The 21,474-nt window shown below is 42.1% G+C and overlaps 1 protein-coding gene across 2 annotated transcripts in view; it reads right to left on the reverse strand.

Moving 5' to 3' along the window:
* The window catches only part of LOC144773644 (pepsin A-like), a 224,937-nt gene that overhangs the window by 144,140 nt on the left and 59,323 nt on the right, over positions 1 to 21,474 (reverse strand). Inside the window, exons 5-8 of one of the 2 annotated variants that reach the window (XM_078658792.1) lie at positions 19,912 to 20,108; positions 17,121 to 17,237; positions 4,152 to 4,296; positions 2,380 to 2,478 (exon numbers count right to left, since the gene is read on the reverse strand). The exons of the other annotated variant lie outside the window; for it this stretch is intronic. Coding sequence (XP_078514918.1) covers positions 2,380 to 2,478; positions 4,152 to 4,296; positions 17,121 to 17,237; positions 19,912 to 20,108 — 558 coding nt within the window. The remainder of the gene's footprint in view (positions 1 to 2,379; positions 2,479 to 4,151; positions 4,297 to 17,120; positions 17,238 to 19,911; positions 20,109 to 21,474) is intronic. 2 annotated transcript variants of the gene reach the window in all.

A 21,474-nucleotide genomic window follows, 5' to 3' on the forward strand; every position in this document is an offset into this window, starting at 1 on the left:
AACCCTTCTAAAACCATCTTCAAAGTGGTAAAGGACCTGGTGGCAAAACGAGCCCCGGCCATAACAACGAGCTCTATTGTGCACTGTGAGGCCCTTGCCCGGTTCTTTTTAGGAAAAGTTCAAAACATCTATTCAACTTTTTCGGACACTAGGTTACCGGCTGGCACTCCACGCAACTTCAGTGGACATTCTTTGCTTCATGTGCTACCCCCGCTGTCACTCGAGGGTTTTACCACCTTGGCGCAGCAGGTGAAATCCGGGTCGCCCGCCGATCCGCTTAAGCCAACCCTTTTTAGAGACCAGTTGTTTGTGGGGCGTACCTCGGTACTCTCCCTGATTAACATCTCACTGGCCTCAGGTATGGTTCCTACAAGCTGGAAGCGGGCTGTGGTCTCTCCTATTTTAAAGAAACCCTCTTTGGACCCGGAAAAGCCGGAAAACTACCGGCCTATTTCCCTGCTCCCCTGGCCGACCAAAGTCGTGGAGGCCCACGTGAACAAGGTTCTTTCCAACTACCTTGTTCACGCCAACATCCTAGATCCCACCCAGAACGGGTTCCGTGCTGGGCACAGCATGGAAACCGCCCTTCTCACCATGGCTGAACATCTTCGCACAGTGATGGATGCAGGACAGACGGCGGCGCTGGTATTATTAGATCTAAGCGCCGCCTTTGATACTGTCTCCCATTCCATCCTGTTGCATCGCCTAGAGGAGATTGGTGTGGGGGGGTCCGCCCTCCAGTGGTTTCAGTCCTTCCTCGATGGTCGTCTCTTCTGCGTTGCGATTCCGCCGTTCCAGTCCAGTTTCCATCCTCTGAAACAGGGAGTGCCGCAGGGATCCTCGCTGAGTCCCACGTTGTTCAATCTTTACGTGAGACCGCTAGCTGAGGTTGTCAGGCAGTGGGGTATGACAATGGTGTCATATGCCGACGACACCCAGCTAGCGGTTACAATCAGCGGGGATGCGGACCAGGATGCCCCCAGGTTTCAGAGTGGACTCAGAGCGGTGGCAAGCTGGATGAAGGCCAACTGCCTCCAGCTCAACGCGAAGAAAACCGAGATCATGATCGTCGGTAGAAGGGCAGATCTCTGGGGGGATAGGTGGTGGCCTTCGGAGCTTGGGCCGGCCCCCCTTCCTGTGACAGAATTAAAAAACTTGGGAGTGTGGATGGATCCTACTCTCAGTTTTGTGGGGCACACGAAGAAAACAGCAGCATGCTGCTTTGGAATTCTCCAGGCTCTGCGACCAGTTCTGAAGTTTTTCGATCCTCATACACGGCAGCTGGTAATCCAGGCGACTGTTACATCGCGCCTGGATTATGCCAGCTCTCTTCTGGTCGGTGCTAACTTGGCCGAAGTGACCCGTCTCCAACGAGTGCAGAACGCGGCCGCCAGAGCCATCGTTGGTCTTCCTAGATTCTGCTCTGTTTCCGGCACTCTGAAAGCGCTGCACTGGCTGCCGGTCAGAGCAAGAATCCAGTTTAAAGTGCTGTGCCTGGCCTTTAAGATCCTAAAGGGCACGGCCCCTCAAACTCTTACGGGTCTTCTGTCCTGGTATGTCCCCACTCGACATCTGAGATCCTTGGGCCAAGCTCTTACCATCACTCCGCGATACAAGCTGTGCCGTATCGGTGGTCGCTCCTTCCGGGTCAAAGCGGCCGAACTCTGGAATTCTCTCCCGGTGGAGATTCGGTTGCTGGAAGACCTTCTCTCTTTTCGCAAGGCGATAAAAACTTTCCTATTTTAATCCTAATTTTCTACTTTTAGCTGTTGTGTTTCCTGTGGTTGTTGCGTGTTACCTTGACATGCGCCGGGACGCCCCTTGGCTGGGGCAGCTGTGCGCAGTACAAATTCACGTAACATAACATAACATATGAAAATCAAGCAGGTGCTTACTAAATATACTTTCACAGTAGGATTTTTCCCCCAAATTACTCTTAATTGTGTGAGGAGGTGTAATAATGTTATGATCAGTAATTCTGTGTCAAATACTAATGCAGAATTACCAAAATTACTTTGATTACTCTGGCGTAATTGAAATTACACCATAGCCTTTACTTTTTGCACTTCCACACTCACCAGACTATACTGCTTATCATTTCCAGTCATTTAACACCAGCCATTAAATAATGAATAAGAGAGTTTAACTTCCCTAAAAACAAATTGTTGTGTTTCCCAGTTTAAGGATCATATTATCAAAACAAACTGTAACAGTATGATTGTGGCTCTTTGTGGCTATTTAGGTGTTGGAGAGGAGAGGTGAAAAGCCTCAGTGCATGGGGCCACCATGTCCCAGCCCTAGGTTGTTCCATCCAGGAGGTTTGAACTTTAAGGATCTTTCAAGTACTGCCAAGATGGTGCTCTTTGGAAGGACTCTTACCCCACTGATGTAGGCGCTGGCCGGCACGGGATAGTCCACACCACCGATAGTAAAGACAATATCTGGCAGGGAGCTGATGGCACTGCAGTCAACCTCATACTAAAGTGAAAGAAAAAGACATGGTGTGTTAGGGTCATTGACCAGCCAAGATCCAAATGCTAATAAAGTCCAAGGTGAGTACAAATATGTTAGGGTGTAATTTCAGCATCAAATTATATTTGAGGGCATAGATCACGCAACCCAGAGCAGCAAGTAAAGTTTCTGCATTCCACTCCCTTTCGTGAATGGGAGAGACCAGAACTGCAACATATCTACTTAGTAGTGGCACAGTCCTACAGTGTCCGTCCATCCACTGATACGCTTGTGACTGCCATGTGTCAATCCCCTTTGGTATCGCTTTGTTCGCCCTGAGTTGGCAGGGTATGCCCAGACGTGGGTCCCTTGCTCACTTTGCCACTGGATTCAAGATAGCCTGGCTGATGAGGATTATGAATCTGAAACCGGTCCCAGGATGCTTGTTTCCGGTCCAGGGAAGACATGGCTTGGCCGTTCAGGCTGGACTGTTCCCATGAGGCACAGGGTCAGACTGATTTGCATATAGCCATGTCTGAACTGGGGTGGTTGAGTGAGCTAAAGAATGGTGATGGATTAAACCCAGATCAGTTGACTGGGGTGAGTGTTTGATTTGCTCAAACGCTCCGTCCATCATCCCCTTTGGTATCGATGTGTCAATGAGGGCACACTTGCACGATAATGGAAGGGTACCCATGTTGTAGCCTAGTTTTTGAGAAGGAAGAGTTCCTTTCCTGTACCAAAACTATTCTTTATGGCAAGTTCCTCTTTGTTTGTGTGCTATGGAATGCAGAACACATCAAAGAGGAAAATTGGTGCAAATCCTTCTATGCAATTCATCATAGATGGGGGGGGATTTGCACCAAAACCCACAAGTGGTTACATGGGAGCCCTCATGCATCACCCACGGGATGTCCCCTTGATGCAAAATAATACTAGCCAGTGCTCTGCGCTGTGTTGCAATACTTTGCATTACAAACCAACACAAATTGTGATGTTCATTGGTTTCTAAATCTTGTGATTAAAAAGTAACTGAATCTCTTTGTAAATCTGGGCCTGGATGATTTTTAAGCACATGCTTATGCTCCTATCAGTAACAGGAATGGTATGTACTCCAAACGGCTTAAAGTTCTTTGAAAGCCTGCTAACAACTGCATCACCCAGACTAATCAGAGAGAGGGTAAAATGGACCTGCAATTGCATACCCTTCAGAGAAATAAGAAAATGATATGACATGGTCAAAGGCTCCAGAGTGTGGCACTAATCTGAGTGTTAATGTAGACTCAACAAGGGTTAATCAAGGTAGCTTCTCAGTGGTAAAGAGTAGATCTGTCTCTGCCCATTGTGTACACTTTCCTGTTTCCTATGCTTGATGCAGGGGGTACACATTTTTACCTGTTCTTGCTAATATTAGATGGCATACCATTGAAATGCATGGTGTCATTATTTAAAAGAGCATATTTCTTGTCAATTAAAGGGAAGTACATTTATGAAAAATTACAAAAGAAGCTCATTACTGAAGACACTAGAGGTTGGCGGCTTCTGAGGACAACTCATCAAACAGAACCTACATGGGGTAATACTCCAACAGATTGAACAACATTGTACGCACATATAGATCAAAGCCATAATGCTCCAAAGTTGTCTCCTCTCCCTGTAGGTCACCTCATCACCAAACCAGGGAAATCCTAGGTACTTACCTCTCCATCTGAGTTCTCACTCGCTCCAATCGCACTAGCAATACTTGCGAGTCCAGCGGGTGACGCATCAAGATTTGTGGTCCCGGTGTCCACGATGGCTTGACATCCCCCATCACAGGCGACAACGTTCCCGTTCATGGAGACACTAAGATGGAAGACAACAGACCAATTCAAGGGAAGGTTAGACCAGCTAAACTGAGCATAAGTCTTGTTTTTGTGAGTCATGAACTCAAACTGGCAGAGGAATTCTGGAATTAATTACTGCAAACAACTTAGATCTTGTCCTGGGAGAGACTGAGACAATTGATTAAGGACATGCTTATTCCAGGAAAATACTAGAACAAACAAACTCATGGGTGGAGTTTGCTGGTATTTCCAAGAAGCTCATGAGATATATGAGTTCTCTGATAAATACTCCAGCTTTCAAAGCCTGTTGATTGCAATGGAAATGGTGTTCCATATCATATAACACCCATCAGCACATCCCTTATTGAATCAAAAAAAGTATGTCTTAATTGGAGACTTTAATCTCCACTGAGCGATAAAAGAGAAACATCTGAATCCCTCCTTGCTCCATTTATGTCTTCGACGATGACCTCAGTCAACACTCATCCATGCAAAGGGTGCAACTCTAGGCCTGCAATAGCCATGTCAGGGAATGTTGGCATCCTTTTCACTCTCATATCCTCAGTAATGATCATGGCTGGGCAGTCAAGAAGATCTAAATCATGGGTGAGGGCTCTGAGGAACCTGGACAATTCTTGACTTCCTTCAGAAGTAGCTCATTTGATTCAACATATAATCCCTGAGCAAGAAACCAGCCGACTCACAGACTAATCCCAGTCTGGATATGTAGAGGTTATTGGAAAGACAGAAGAACAGCACACTGGTTTGCACAAGCAATGAATGAGGAAAGAAAACACTGAGAACCTTTGAGATATTGTGGCACCAAAACCTTACATATCAGAATGAGACAGTACTGTGTGCTGAAGGAAACACAGATAAAAACATATCTTAAAAGTGAAAGACATGCTTGTAAATGAGCATTGGCAACGTCTGTAGGTCTTTCTTGCATTTTTTTAATAATCCAGACCTTTTGGCTTTGCTAATACTTTAATATACTAAAGAATGGATGTTTAGTCTATCAGGAGATCTGGCCTAGTGATGGGCATAGTTAATTTGTAGGGTGATTTGCAGTCATTTTCTTGTGCACCAGCCCTCTCGTTTACTGTATTCAGTGGAAGTAGTGAACCCCCCATTTTACTGTTGCTTTCAAGCAAGAATTTATATGTGCAATAGGTCACCCTTTTCTTCAAAATCCAGCCATCTGCAAAAACCTTTCTATGCTGTTTTTGGGAGATGTCTGCAAATTTTAAAAAATCATTTGCTCCAGTTCCTTTATTCTGAGCTTGTGTAAAATTCAGGATATACAAACTTATTTCATTTTTTGGGTGGGGGGAGTTATCATATCATGGCTATCCACAATATATCAAGATGAACATTATTGAATATTTGGGACTCCCTGGCAAAAAGGATGCAAGCAATGTGTCAAGAATGGCCACCATTTTCAAAAGACCAACATGATTCTAGAAATAGGCACAATAATACTTTAAAGAGCCCCTAATGTTGTAAGAATTAACAGAATTATGCTATAGCAAGCATGTTTTCATGGGTGAGCGACATGCCATGGATGTAGTCAAGGTGCCAAGAAATACTAACATTATGTGAGGCCAGGATTTATCCATGTGTGGGCAAAATCCGATGGATCTGCACAAGTTGCAAAGAATTAAAAACCACTTCCCCAGGACCAGCATGTTATCAAGAGTGGGCAACAAGCATAGGGTTACTATCATTATGCAATATCATGACATGTGTGTAACAGGCATCCTCTGTTGGATATTCTACAGTAAATAAAAAAAGACTGCCAATATGCAAGGGCCAGTATGGGAGGGTAAAATCCATCATTCCTTAAATGTACACAAAGTGCCAAGACTTACAATTGTGCTCAATCCAGAGCAGGCAGGCAATGGGCATTGCTCTGGGATGCACCCAACATATCAAGAAATGCAACTGAGGCAGAGGCAGTGCAGGTGGGTACCAGAACTCATCCAATGGATGCACCCTAGGTGCTAATAATTATCATTGAGCCAGGGCCAGCAAGGGTGGTCAGAGGGCCTCACACCAAGGATGAACATAATGTGTCAAGAACTGCCATTGAGCAAGGGATGTATGACGTTACAACGCAGGCTATTACAACGCCTGCCTTTACAACACGGTTTTTACATCGCATACCATTACAACGCATAGCGCTTTTGGGTGTTGGATAGTGAATAGTTTAATTTACTATTCCAACTCCAGTCCCCGTGGACACTAGGGAAGGTTATTGGATAGTAAATTAAACTATTCCCTATCCTAGAGCGCCCCCCGCGCAATGCGTTGTAATAGTTTGCGTTGTAATGACCGCATTGTAATGCTAGTGCGTTGTAAAAGTTTTGCTGTAAGTGATGTTTACCTTGAGCAAGGGCCAGCCCACGACGTCAGCAGAACTTGTCTCTTGTTTTGCACCAAGGTACTAAGAATTCCCATTGAACCAGGGCCATCAGGGGTGGACAGCTATTTTGCCCACGCCATGCACCAAGGTACAAAGAATTGCCATTGAGCCATGGCCAACACAGATGATCAGAAGAATGCGCCCATTTGATGAACCCAAGGTGTCAATATTTGCTGTTCAGCCAAGGCTAGCACAAGTGATTAGCACGAAATGTGTATTGAATACATTCAAGATGCCAAGAATTGCCATTGAGCGAGAGAGAGTGGTCTGCAGGAGTTGGACCTTGAAGGCACCCAAGTTACCAAGAAATGTAATCGAGCCAGCAGGAGTTGTTAGCAGAACTCCTTCATTGAAATCACTCAAGGTACCAACAATTGCCCTTTTTCGAGGGTCAGCATGGGTGGTCAGACGGGTTTTTATCCATTGGATGTATCCAAGGTCACAAGAATTACCATTGAGCCAAGGCCAGATTGGGTAGTCACCAGGACTCATCCTTTGGATGTACTTAAAGTACCAAGAATTGCATTGGATCAGTACCAGCAGGGGTGGTCAACAGGCCTCATCCTTTGGATGTACTCAAGGTACCAAGAATTGCGATTGAGTCACAGCAATCATGAGTGGTCAGAAGGTCTCATCCCTTTGATGCACTAATATACCAAAGAATTGCCATTGAGTCAGGGCCACCCTGGTGGGCAACATGAGTCATCCTCCGGATGCACACAAGATGCCAAGAATTGCCTTTGAATAAGTGCCAGCTTGAGTCATCAGCAGGACCCATTCATTGGCTGCATCCAAGTTATCAAGAAAAGTCTTTGCGGCATGGCCAGTAAAGTTGCTCAGCAGAACCTGCCGCTTGGATGCTCCCAAGGTCAAGAATTGGTATTGAGCCAGAGGTAATCAACAACACTTGTCCATTGGATGCAACTAACATGACAAAAATTGCCAGTGAGCCAGGACCAGCGCAAATGGGCAGCAGGAATCCTATATAGGATGCTCCCAGGGTACTGAGAATTTTCATTAAGCTAGTTTGCGTGGTCAGAAGGACCTGTCACTAGGATGCATTCAAGGTGCCAAGAATTGCTATTGAGCCAGTGTGGATGGTCAGCAGGACTTTTCTCTTGAATGCCCCCAAGGTACCAAGAACTGTCATTGAACCAGGGGAAGCATGAGTGGTGCTCAGGCCCCATCCTTTCGCTGCTCCCAAGGTGCCCAGAATTGCTATTGAGTCAGAGAAAGTGAGAGACGGTGCGGGTGATTAGCAAGACCCATCCGTTGGATGCATCCAAGGAGCAAGAAATTTCCATTAAACCAGGGCCCGCACTGGTGGGTAGCAGGACTCAGCCAGGGTCAGTGTGGTTGGACAGTTGGACTTGTCCCTCAGAAGCCCCCAAGGTGCCCAGAATTGTTACCGAGTCAGGGTCAGCATGGGATGTCAGAAGAACTTACCCCTTGGATGTACCCAAGGTGCCAAGATATTGTCATTGGACCAGTGTCAGCGTTTTTGGTCAGCAGGATTCATTCATTGGACACCCCGAGGTGCCAAGAATTGACATTAAGCCAGGGCAGTTGGTTGGCAGGACTAGTCCATAGGATTCCCCCAAAGGCAAATGTACACTGCTATAGGGTGTAAAACACTTGAGCCTGAAGAAAACTTTCTGGCTGATTAATTTCAAAAGTGCACATTCATTGTCAAATGTTTGGACTGTTTAAATGATCTGATTCAAACCAGTTGTGCTTTGCCATCATAATCAAACAATAAACATTACAATTACAATAGCTGCTTAAATCATCACTTCTACCCACCCCACAATGTAACAACAAATTCCTGGACTGCCACAACAGATGACCTGCGCTACAATTGCAATAATTTCCCTTGAACCAGTTCCCAGGATTGATATCAGCTGTGATTAAAGGCCCCATTGCGTCATATTGTGCTTTTGTTCTGGTAAACAGTTCTAAGCCTGGAACGATTCTGCCCATCTTTCAGTGTCCATCACCCTCTGCCTCTCATCAGCGCTGTTAAAGGTCCAAACTGATGCCCTGATGATGGGTCATTGGCAGGTTGGTCACCAGTACCAAAGGACCCCATTCTAAGGCACTTGCATTACAGGGTGATTGGTCCAGACGGCATCATATTCAGTTTGATGCCCCCTTGGTACATGTCTGAAGACAAGTGCAAATTAACATTAATACCCAAAAGAAGGTTTAGAAATGCTACCATCATAATGTATATTATGAGCAACAAAGGTCCCATACATGTAGGATCGGTATAATATCAACATTTTTACATTCAAAAATTGGAGTTATGCGTGTATTCACAAAATAGAAACAATTTATTAGTTGAGTTAGAGGCACAAATATTACAAGAAGGGGTGAGTGTGCAAACCGTGACAAGGTAAAAGGAAATGTAAATAAACAAGTCAGAATCAAATAGCATCTCATACTCCACAATACAATACAAATTATAGTATAGAGCTTAGAGACGAGTGTTGACGACGTTCCAATCCCTGTGAGATAATGGGATCTCATCAGGACAAGGCGATGGATCGAGTGCCTGGGGAGTTGGCCTGGGTAGGTGTAATAGAGAGGATGGGGAAGGTAGGAAATAGGGGAGAATAGAGTAAGGATTAGTGAAAAGCAAGGATTTCTCTAATCCTGAACCCTTTTCCACTAAACCAACTAAAGGGTCTTAATTCCTTCGAGTCGCATGGCGAGCTCAGCTCGTCATGAGCCACGGTGCTCGTGTGCTCATGACGAGCTCAGCTCATCATGACCGTTAGAACGCTCGCATGCCGGGCAAATTCTCCTGCTGTGCGATTGTTCTAAAGGAACGGGTGTGGTCATGACGAGCTCAGTTCGTCATGAGCACACGACCACCGTGGCTCATGATGAGCTGAGCTTGTCGTGAGCACGGGGGCGCTGTGCGTGCTCCCCCGCCCCCCAGCACAGCAGGGGAATTTGCCCAGCCACGAAGGGGTTAAAAGCTACACACATCAAAAAGATACAATGTCAATCCAAGTGGAAATAAAAAAGAAACACAACTACTACCTTCAGGGTATACCTCCAGGTTTCTACACACATCATGATTGTTCTATGTGACAATTGGGACATACAAATTTAAGGAACTTGGGGCCATATTATCAAGAAAGGGCAATACATTATCGCCGCTTTTATCGGCAGGAAACTGCAGCTAAAACGGCGATAATGGGCTTCATTATATGCCCTTGTAAATTCCCATAGAAGCCCAGGTTCTGGTGTTAACCTGGGCTTCTATGGGAATTTACAAGGGCATATTATCAAGCCCATTATTGCACCTTTAGCGGCAGTTTCCTGCCGATAAAAGTGGTGATAATGTATCAACCTTTCTTGATATAATGGCCCTAGTATCCTACACTGGAAACACAACGACCTCTAAATAGTACACACATTGCAATAGTGCATGTTATCTATATCATAAAATGGCCCTGCAACAAAATATAAGCAAAATCAAATCACTGAAAACAGTGCTTTAAGGACATTGCAGAAATATGCACAAGACAGACCCAAGAATGTTTCTGGCAGAATATTACTCTAAATTACATGAATACAACCAAACGTTCACTTCCATTGGCGTCAAAGAGATTCCTTAGAGGCAGCGGTAAATTGAAAATGGGGAGGCAAGAAAGTGAATAAAGTCTCAAGATGGATTTAGTTTGGCAATGACAAAAAAAAAGGTGAAATGCATTACTGGGTAAAATAAATGAAATGAAATCAAACTGCCACCCTCACAGTATCCCATCAAAAAACATCATCGCAAAACAAGAATAATTTGTACTTGATGGAGTTGAATTAATGTATGGCCTACACAACAGTGAATGGACCAATATGAACCAATCACACACCTGTCACATATACATTCTTAACAATGGACACCCATAGGAACCGGTTCCTCCAACAGATAAATATGGTAACCTTTAATGCGAAAAGGTATATGAGATTGTTGATATTATATCCACGGACCACATTGTATTGAGATACAGTGGAGCTCTCTAAGGTGTGGTGTGACGTGGGTGTTGTGTAGTCAGTTGGGGATGAGTCTGGCTTCCGATTTCTGGGTGGTCCAGTTGTCCTCTGGTGAATTGTTTGGTTATGATGGCCTAGAAGGGGTTCCCGTAGTCCAACTTGCTGGGGAGTAGGGAGTGAGTGATGTTTTTTCTGGTGTTGCTTTAGAACCATTTGATGTTCTTCCTCTTAAGGGTGACGAAGCAAGAAGCAGTGATAGCATTGACTTGTGTGGTGATGTCCAGTTTGCTGTTGATGAGGATTCCAAGGTTCGTGGTGTAGCTGCTGGTTGTGGATGCAGGTATGATTTTTTTCTGGCTCACCGCCGGATTCCTATGTCAAGGTGTTTTTGCCAAAGATCACTACTTGGGGGCCAATAATAATATCGTTCGGTATTTACCTGACCGAATCGGTTTCGGAATCGTTTTCGACCGATTCAGGTTCCGCGAGTCTGAACGACCGAGTACGATACTATTGAACATCATTCAGTCAGATTCGCATTGGCTTCAATGGTAGCCTGTGTACCGAACGAGAACACAGTCTCCCTATTGAAAAAAGGGGTGGTTGTGGGAATTCATATTCCCTGTGATGGGCACCCCAAGGTGCTGTCACACTGTGCATGGTTGGAAAGGGGGAACCCATGGGTAGACCCACAGGCCCGATTCCAAGGTCCCTGGGTACAATGGGGACTTCTATGGGCTCCCAAAGTCAGCTTCCGACAGCAGACTCATGTGGGAACAACCAATTTGGAAAGGCAGTCTGCAAATGACATTCCAATCTCTCGTTTGGAAACGCAGTCTGTAGACCTGTATGAGTCGGCTCCAAATGACTCAGTTACTCCAAATGCCGTTGGGAACCGAGTCCGACAGTCGAACAGTTTCCAAACATCAGGCAGTCGGAAACAAGGCTTCCGTAATCGGATTTGAACAAATCGAATGACGTTTGGAGCCTTTCTGAATGACATCGTAATCAACCCATTTGTGTTTAGCTTGAGACATTTTGCTTTCATCCTGCTAGCGACGCCGGTGATGCAGGCAGTGAACATGTTTCTTGTGTTACAGGTTTTGGCAGATATAGAGTGTAGGAGTAGTGTGTCATCCAAGTGAGAGAGTAAGAGTTGTGTGTCATCGACGTTAGAGAGGATGTTGGTGTATGTGTTTGATGTTGGGCAGAGGTATCATGTATCCATTCAAGAGGATAGGGCTGCGTGATAAATCATCAGGCACTCCACATATATGGTTGCTGGCTTCTCGAGGAGTAAGGTCCATATCCTTGTGTTCCATCTATTAAGAAGGAGGCGCCTGACAATATCATGCAGGCGTCTGATGTGGATGGACTATGAGGTCTTGCCTAATGCTATAGAGAGTTCCAGGAGAACGAGGGCAGGTGCGTCTCCTATGTCAAGGATCATGCAGATGTCACCTGTGGTTGCAAAAAGTGCTGTTTCTCTACTTTAGTTAGGCCCGATTCCAGAGTGCCTGGCATCACAGAGCTGGTGGATTCCGAAGTTGTTAATAAGGGCAGTTTCTTTAATACCTTGGCTGAATACGTTGAGAGTAAAATTGATCTGTAGCTGGAAAGCGCTGCACTCTTCCATCAGATTTTTTTATATACTATTACTGTTAAATAAGCATATGTCTTAGCGCTGGTATGCAAGTAGGCATTTGTGGACCATTTTCAAATAAATCTCCATAAATCCCATTACTGTTGCTAATATATTAAACATCAACTCTGCATCCAAAATGTGTGGTTTCACTCTTATGTTTAGCATACTAAAATGTCACTCATCAATACAGGGAGTGTACAACAATCCCAATCACACAATATAAGATACCTTCCTGCTTCCAGGCCACATGTTTTAATTTTTGACAAAAACCTCCCAATAGAGCTGACTTTAGGAACAATCAGGTATACTATCTCCGCTCCCACATAGCAACAATAATTGCTCTATGCATTGATTACTACATATACATCAGATTTTTATTGATCAATTTTCTGTTCCCTCAGATTCAATATCAAAACATCCTTTCAATTGAATAGTTATTATGGACTCCAAAAGGGGTGAAAACTTCCAGAAATAACACTACCCCAGTCTCTCTCTGTCATCCCATCTGAATAAACCTCAGCACCTACACTTTTATCAAATCAAGCTATAAATGGTATGAATGCTGGCTCCATTGACACTAGCATTAGGCCATTTAACAGCCAGTCTAGAAAGGTAGCCACATGATGACGCCTTCTCGTTATTTGTCTTCCTGACCCCACTGTGTCCAATACTATGTACTTAAGAGAGCAGTCACGGTGACACCCTTGGTATTGTTATGGACACCGCCCTATGGGGCGGCATTTCATCTTTAGTCATCATCATATCCCTCATCTACTGTCGCAATCTCTCAAATTCACTTCCTGTGTCCTTCTCCCTTTAACCTTTCCATAGATGGATCTTTATGTAGATCCAAAGGTATTATTTGGAAACCTAGAACATCACCTGATCATGGGACATTGCTCATTGTAAGCTACATCATGTGAGCATTATTCACCAAGTCACTTTCATGGTGTTTCTCTTCCCACCTTACAATGAATATTCCAAGTTTGCAGTGTCATTGAGAGCTTTTCACAGAGTATATTCAAAGAGCAGTGAGTAAGAAATACTTTCACCAAAAAGCCAATTATATACAGCTTTATAAATATAGCATACTGACATGTATCATTTCCAACCATGAAAAAGTCTCTGGTCAGCAAGCCTCTAGGGGCGAAACACGTGTTGGTTGAGGTCTTGAAATAAGGACTTGAGATAATCTCAAAGAAGACAAACGTTCACCCTCTCTCTATGTTGCAGAAGCTCATCCTTATCTAACCATTATGTATTGTCTTTTGGATGATATTATACAAATCTTAATGTGCTGGAATTCCAATTCTTTCAGTTACTTTTTCTTTGGTGGTGCTCTGGACTATGGAGTACAATAATATTATGCTGCAAAATGTTTCACTCTGAAAATTAAAAAACAAATATTGTAAAGGTAAGCAAACATACAATATTAGATAAGCATATAGCAACTGTTGGTAACCACCATCTACCTACCATCAATATATATGTGTACATTTATTTATCATCAAGGTACACATATCTAGAGTTATGCACAGTACAATCACACTGTCTCTAGTTCCCGTTCACAATTGGGTAGCAGTCAATATTCTGGTTACCCTATTTTGAACCGCAATATTATTAGACGTGATAGTCCAGTAGAATATAATGACTTGTTGGTCTGTTTTCTGGCTTTGCAGCTACCAAGAAATCACTTGTTTTTATTTGTTTTAGAGCAGGCAAAGATCTGGTGGACCACTGCCTCTTTTTAATAAACTTTTTTTCATATTCGTAAAGTGGACACTTGACCTCTTATGACCGGGGTTACAGCCTCCTTTGAAGCATCAGCAAAATACTAATGTTTTTAAAATCTATTTCAATCATAAAACATGGATACATTAATCATGCGCCATGTAGATACGGAATTGGGGTACATTCAGGATCTCATTTCAAAAGTCCGAAGACCTTTTATGACCCCTGAAACTGAACTAGTAAATAAGAAAGGGCATTTACACTGCTGCAATGCCAACACAGAGCGAATATATGTCTTTACAACATGCGCTTTAGATTGCATGCCATTAAAACACAGTTGTTACAATGACCGCGTAGTTACAACGCAAACCATTACATCGCAAATCGACTTGCGGTAGGGGGCCCGCTGGACTTAGGAATAGTATCATTTACTATTCCTACTTGAGTTTGTGCAACAGCATGGAAAGTGCTGGATTGTAAATCCAACACCTTCTCGTCCCTACAGCAAGCCGTTGCAACGGAGTTTCGGTGTAATGCTTCGCGTTGTAATGGCATGTGATCTAAAGCATGTGTTGTAAATGCTGTTTCCCACTTAGAGCATTTGTGATCATCAACATGCTTTTTCCAGGGTTATTTGTCAGGGACGTCAGCTGCCAGCCTACGCTCGGGTTGTGATGAAGGTAACTCAGATATCTTGTACGTTTCTTCATCAATGGCATTGGCAGTCAGTCCAGGCTTGTATCATAATGAAGGTACCCAAGAGATCACACAAAGTCTTGGCCAGTGGCACTGGCAGCCAGTCCAGGCTTCTATCATGATCAAAGTATCACAAGGTTCTTCATCTGCGGCTTTGGTGGATAGTCTAGGCTTAGATTGTGATAAATGTGCCCAAGAGGTCTCTTAAGTTTATTCATCAGCACAACTGGTCGTCAGTCCAGGTCTGAGATCAAGGTACCATTGGGATATGACATACTGATGGGCGACTGAACATTCTAACACCACCACTATCCGATTAAGAATAATGCACTGGAGTAGAGGTTTTTGACATCATGATTATTCCTGGATGAAGTACACCACATTCATCAGCATCTCATGGCATTTATACGGAGAATTATATTATTAAGATGAATAAAATATGTTCGTCTTTAATGGGGAATGTAAACAAGGAAAAAGATCTCAGACAATCATGTTCCTTTCTATAAAGATGTATTAGACTGCCTACGCAATGGCGATTGGATGGTGAACACACATTGAAGTAAGCCGTATTCATATTTTCAGATGACCTAAGGGCAGCCCTTCAATACAGGTGACCTGCAGTATTTATCATAGCAATACAAAATGTACCATAAAATGCTATTCACTTCTAAAGTATTACTGCAACACAATAAAACAGTAGTAAGTACAGCACCACACATAGCCGACCACTGGTAGTGCAATCTCTCCATAGAAAATAATAGAGATAACATTAAAGTAAATCCCAAATTAACATAGTTACAATTATAAAGATGTAAGTTCATGTTAAATATATACACACACACACACACCCACGCACGCACACACACACACACACACACACACATGCAATATATATTTAGCATTTAATTCTAAAATAGTTTATTGTCCTGATTTGAATTTCAAAATTAAGGTAACAATAATTGTATTAGTCACTTAATCAATTCTAAAAATACCTTTTATTAGCAATTAGTTCATACATTCTTTGAAGGTGGAAATGTATTTTTCAATTTTTAATGTAAGATAAAAAGGTTCTTTTAATGTAAAATATTTGAAATAATTAGAAATGTAATTTAAAATTAATTAAAAATACATATATAAAATGTATTTACATTAATATTTTAAATATAAATATTTGTTACATTTACTTTTGAGTTAAAAATCATTTTTTATTTTTCCTGAACCATTACCACATTGATCTCTCTGGCACGACTGTGGTAAAAGATCTGGTAAATTAGACAAAATCTATTTATCTCAAAAAACCTTATTAAATCTATGTTTATATGTTTATTAATCTAAATTCTTTCTATATATTTATTTAAATCTAGACCAAAAGGAAAAATTCCTACTGCACTATTACCTAAATTTTGAATGTATTATTTAATTATTTAAAATATATATTTTAAATATATTAACTTAAGTTTAAAATAATTTTTGCGTACTGTAATTTTAATACTGAATCCCCACCTAAAGACAAAATACATATTTTATATTATGTTTTAATGATTATTGAAGGTGATGTTTAGAATTAAGTAAAAACATTTGATTGTATTTTAATAAGCAAAAATGTCACATTAATGTATACATTAAAAAAGGTTGCTAAATATTTTATAATGGAATATTAAATATTTGTTCTTTTTTGGGATTTATTAACATTTAACCATTTTGTTATATTTGAATCTATTTTAAAATAATTTAACAATATTTCCGATGATATTCTATGTAAAGTCCCTACTTCTAATATTTTCTTTGGGAGGGTGTTTGTGCTGTATATGAATAATATGTTAGGGCATGTCTGTAGTGCTCTTGTATGACTGCATCAGGCTCTGTGTACCCTGGGTTTCATTGATGACTTCCTAGGTGCCAGTCGCATTGCGCCACAATAGAAGTTCCCTTATAGAAAAGCCTTTTACTGTCCAAGTAATGAGCCTTGAAGCTGTGTAAGACTTTGTAGTTGTGGGGGGGTCACTCTTCTGATGAGCTATGCAGAGTGAGAAATATGCACTACAGCAACATGTCACCACCTCAATGATTACAGTCATTCCAATGGTCTGCACTACAAGGAAATGCAATACCAGGTGGACAATTACAATGACCATATAGCATCTCAACGTAAGACACTAAGGTAAGAACTGGGTGCAGGGTGACTTCAAATGTCTTTACGAAGGTCCCTAACTCTATGGAAGACAAGACAGGAAGAGATACTAAAGCCAAGATATACACCTGAAAGAGATTACAGCTTCTTTGAAGAATGCACTCATAGGGTGTAGGTTGGATTAAATGGTAGGAGATATTTAGCGACACATACCTGTCGATGCTGATCTGCCAGTAGCGCTGCTTGGACACCGGCACCCAGTTGAGCTCTCCCGAGTAGTAGGATAAGTCAATTCCACCAAAGATCATCACACTCCCACTGTCCCCATCCCTGTGAGAGGAAGGATGAATGATCAGGTCCTTCAGACAGCTCTTGAAGCACTCACAAAAGAAGGACATGGCATTGATGAACATTTCTAAATAAATGAAAAGGCTGTCATGGTGTAGAGTTTTACAAAGTTTAGCAGCAGGTTTGTGTTACTTTTCTAACGCAAACCCAACACAAAGGCCCAATTTTATCAAACCTTTCCATTATCTTCACATCGCCTAGCAGAGGATTCAGTCAAATTTACCAAGCCACACAATAGGAGATTTAGCCAGCTGGCATGGCTTTGAATGGAAATGCAATACACCCCAGTAGCGTGTGTTGTGTTGCGTTGCATTTCAAGCGGGGAGGCCTTTCGTGGGTGGAGCATGGGTGTTCAACCATGGATTTAGTGAAGCTAGTAAACCTGGGAATGCATCAAAATGCTACTCCTCCCCCAGTGAAGTGTTTCAGAAGAAATATCTTTAATCCTCATCCTTACTTCATTGTTCTATATGTGAAGTATTCCCCATCACATATCATAGAAAGAGGAGACTGTCCTTGTGCTGGAGGATGCAAGGGTGCCGGCTTGGGGAACGCAGAAATACTCCATACCTTTGTAAATATATAGTATCTCTTCTCTCCCTTTCACACAATGCAGCACAATAAATCTGACCCAAAATTCATAGCTACTTGTGTCACTTTGTTAAAAAAAACGTAATGCGGTGCATTGTGTTGCCCTACTTTACTTCACATACGGAAGGCTTTGGGCGGGTGGTGCATGGGCATTCTTGTGCATCCACTCATGAATTTTGATGCAAACCCACATCTAGAAAAGAGGCCTGTAGATGTTGATTCATGCCAAAATTGTGCTCCTTTCTGACGCTGGAATAGCGATTCGGAATACCTTGATTTCTCCTCGGTGTTTCCTCTCCTGCATGTATGCAGCATTTGCAGCACACATACAAAGAAGACATAGCAGCAGAGGACATTTTCTGGGCAGGCAGGGACTCCTTCTGGCACCAAACATATCCTAACTGCAACGCAGACACCCTTGCACTATGGCGCAAATGTGGAAGTGTTGACGCCAGGCAGTACAAAGTGTGCCAGGCATGGAGAGAGACCTGCTCCATTTCATTGAAGATAGAATGCATTTCTGCTCTTCTCAACGCCAAGCTCTGCTTGTCATGCTGCCAGGGTTGCTTCGCTGAGAGCCAAATGCATGTTCAGAGTACTTGTTAACAACTGTGCTTGGGAATGCCAACACTGTTAGAGCAAGCAATGTATAAAACACATTCTTCTTAATGTCTGTGTGAATTAGTAAAGGTGGCTCCTTGGTTGATTCTATTTCCGGACGCCTTTTATCTCACATTCTATAGTTACTGGAGTTCTTAATTCCAGGAGAAGATGAAGACATCTCCACACTAGGCACCTATGCCTACAACCATATCCCTGTTCGAGGTTTTTATCTAAAAGAAAGAGACACATTTATTGGTCTCCCTTCCCTACTCCTTTCTATATACCTTTTCACTTTCCTATGGACTTTTGATGGTGAAGTTTGTGATAGTCTCATCAAAAAATACCCTTTCAATTAAGCTTGTGGTTTAAAAATAATTACATAATGGCTATTGGCACTGTGTGATCATCTATAATGTTAATCATTGATACAATTGAATATATCCAAATATTGACTGAACAAAAACTTCTCATTTTAACATACTGTTTCTATGTGTGTAACTGAGAGTTTGACAGAGAGAGGAAGTCATGCACTTCCTTGTGTCTCTTGGTAAAGTTCCAAAGTTAAATAGGTTTCTGTATTAGTTTAGTTATGTCAGGTATTAGGACAAATCCCACAGATTCACACATTGGGCAGCAGGGACTCAGATATCCCTGAACACATTAAAGTCCTGATGGCACCCTCATACCTGACAATAGCAGGGAACAACTGCTGTTGACTGTAAAAGTTGCACTCAAGCCATGTATCATTAAGGACCAAAGACCTATTGTAAAACTTAATGCTGTTTGTTACAAACACAAAATGTTTGTTATACTGTAATTGTGTGCAAATTTCCCCTTGTTGTGGTTTCCTCTTCACTTGGGGACAGAATGCACTTGTACTTTTTATATGGCAATTACTATTTCATGTTTATTTTTTTATAAACATTGCTTTTGTTAACAGAACACGAGAAATGATCATTTATAATGTGTTTATATGGCATTCATTGGAGGTGGTATTTCAATGTATATACAAAAGAATTGTGTGAATGATCCCTATGAGAATCATGTTTACTCAGCAGTCAAGCACTGAATCTTATGTTGATTTATGATACATACTTACTTCCCAGATTTCAGCACCTCTTTCATAAATCAATTCATACCCAGTTTTTAACTTTTGTTATATAACAGTACAATCCATTGTTGTTGAAAGAAATGAAGATGATGTTACCTTAGAGTGGACTTCTTGTTAATGAATCTTAAAGAGTCTTCCACATTAAACTAAAGTTTAGGGGGCAGTTTTACAGGACCCTTACGCCACTTTTGCGTCACTTTTCCCATGTTAAAAGTGACGCAAAAGTGGTGCAAAGGCCTTGAAATCTGCCCCTATATATTTAAGGGTCATGCCACCATATTTAAATACATGCGTATAGTAACAGGTTTCTCAGCATGTATTGCCTCTTAAAGTGTTTTGTGCTTTACTTACTTGCTTAAGTAGACAGAGAAGAGGTCCTCCGACAGTAGGCCCTGGTTCCACATGTTGTCAAAGACAGGGGTGGCATCATCATGAGCATCACTAGGGTAGGCCATGCCCAAAATACCATCAAATGGACTATTTGTAAAGTGCTGGGCTTCAGTGGTACAAAGACCAAAGGCCTGATTTGTGACCACAAGGTCTCCAACCTGCAGCAGGATATAGACATCAACAGTCAGCACTATAAGACAAGGTTACAGCTGTTGGCATTGATTAATTTTTCTCTAAGAAATTAATTGTTAAAAACAAGCTATGTTATTGGAAACTGTATTGTGACTTAAATACATGCAATTTATGACAAACCATTCTCTTTCTATAGTTTACTTGATTCATATTGTTATTTTCAAAGAATCCTAGAAATATTATACTGCAAAGAAACCCTAATTGATTTTTAAAAAATTTCTTTTTAGGGGGAGGGTTACACTAATATTAGTAGTAGTGAGCTGGGAAACATCCTTTACAACGAAACTTTTACAACGCACTACCATTACGACGCAACTTTTACAACACAAACTATTACAACACATAGCGCTTGGGGGCGCTCTAGGATAGGGAATAGGTTAATTTACTATCCAATAACCTTCCCTAGTGTCCACGGGGACTGGAGTTGGAATAGTAAATTAAACTATTCACTATCCAGCGCCCAAAAGCATTATGCGTTGTAATGGTATGCGTTGTAAAACTTGCGATGTAAAGGTAGGCGTTCTAAAAGTATGCGTTGTAACGTCATACATCCTAGTGAGCTTTATTCAATAAAAATGTATCATAAAAGCATATACAACTAAAGTTCATATGTTTTAAAAACGTATAGCACAGCATAAAGGAAATAGATCATACTATACATCATACATCTACAATTAAAAAATATATTAAAAGGATTTCATTAAAACCATAGATGACAATATTCAGAGCAGATACATCATGTAGCATGCGTGGAGGCTGCCACGCTACTGTTTTTCACTAATATAGTTTACTCTACCTTTATTTAGCAATCTCAGAACTTCCGATTCACCAATTGAAAAAGCTAAAAGGTTTGGGCCTAATTTAGATCTTGGGGATGTTACCACCAAGCTGCATTGGTGGCAAGCCCAAAAAGACCGTCAAGTCAGTGATGTTCCGCCTACTTTCATTGGATGCATTGTGCTTGAGCCAAAGACTACCACGACGGAGTGCTTCTCCTAGCTGTCATCCAGGAGGATTCCCGCAGGCCATATTTAGATATTACAGTTGGACAGGCATTGTACTGTTGGCGATTTGCTAAGGGAGGGAGGACATCGGTGGGCTAAATGGACATCGGAGAATGCCCGTGTCCATGGAATACAGGTAAGTAACACAGACACTCTACCCTTCGCATATGCATCCCCCTGCAAAACACATGATACCACCAAAAGAACTACACACACATTTACACAAACACATGTACACAGATGCACACCTACACACATCACTGCAGTGACCACCACACAACAATATTCCCCTGAATTCTGCATGCAGCACCACAACACAAAATAAAAC

Source organism: Lissotriton helveticus, chromosome 8 (genome assembly GCF_964261635.1).
Source record: "Lissotriton helveticus chromosome 8, aLisHel1.1, whole genome shotgun sequence".
Taxonomy (NCBI): domain Eukaryota; kingdom Metazoa; phylum Chordata; class Amphibia; order Caudata; family Salamandridae; genus Lissotriton; species Lissotriton helveticus.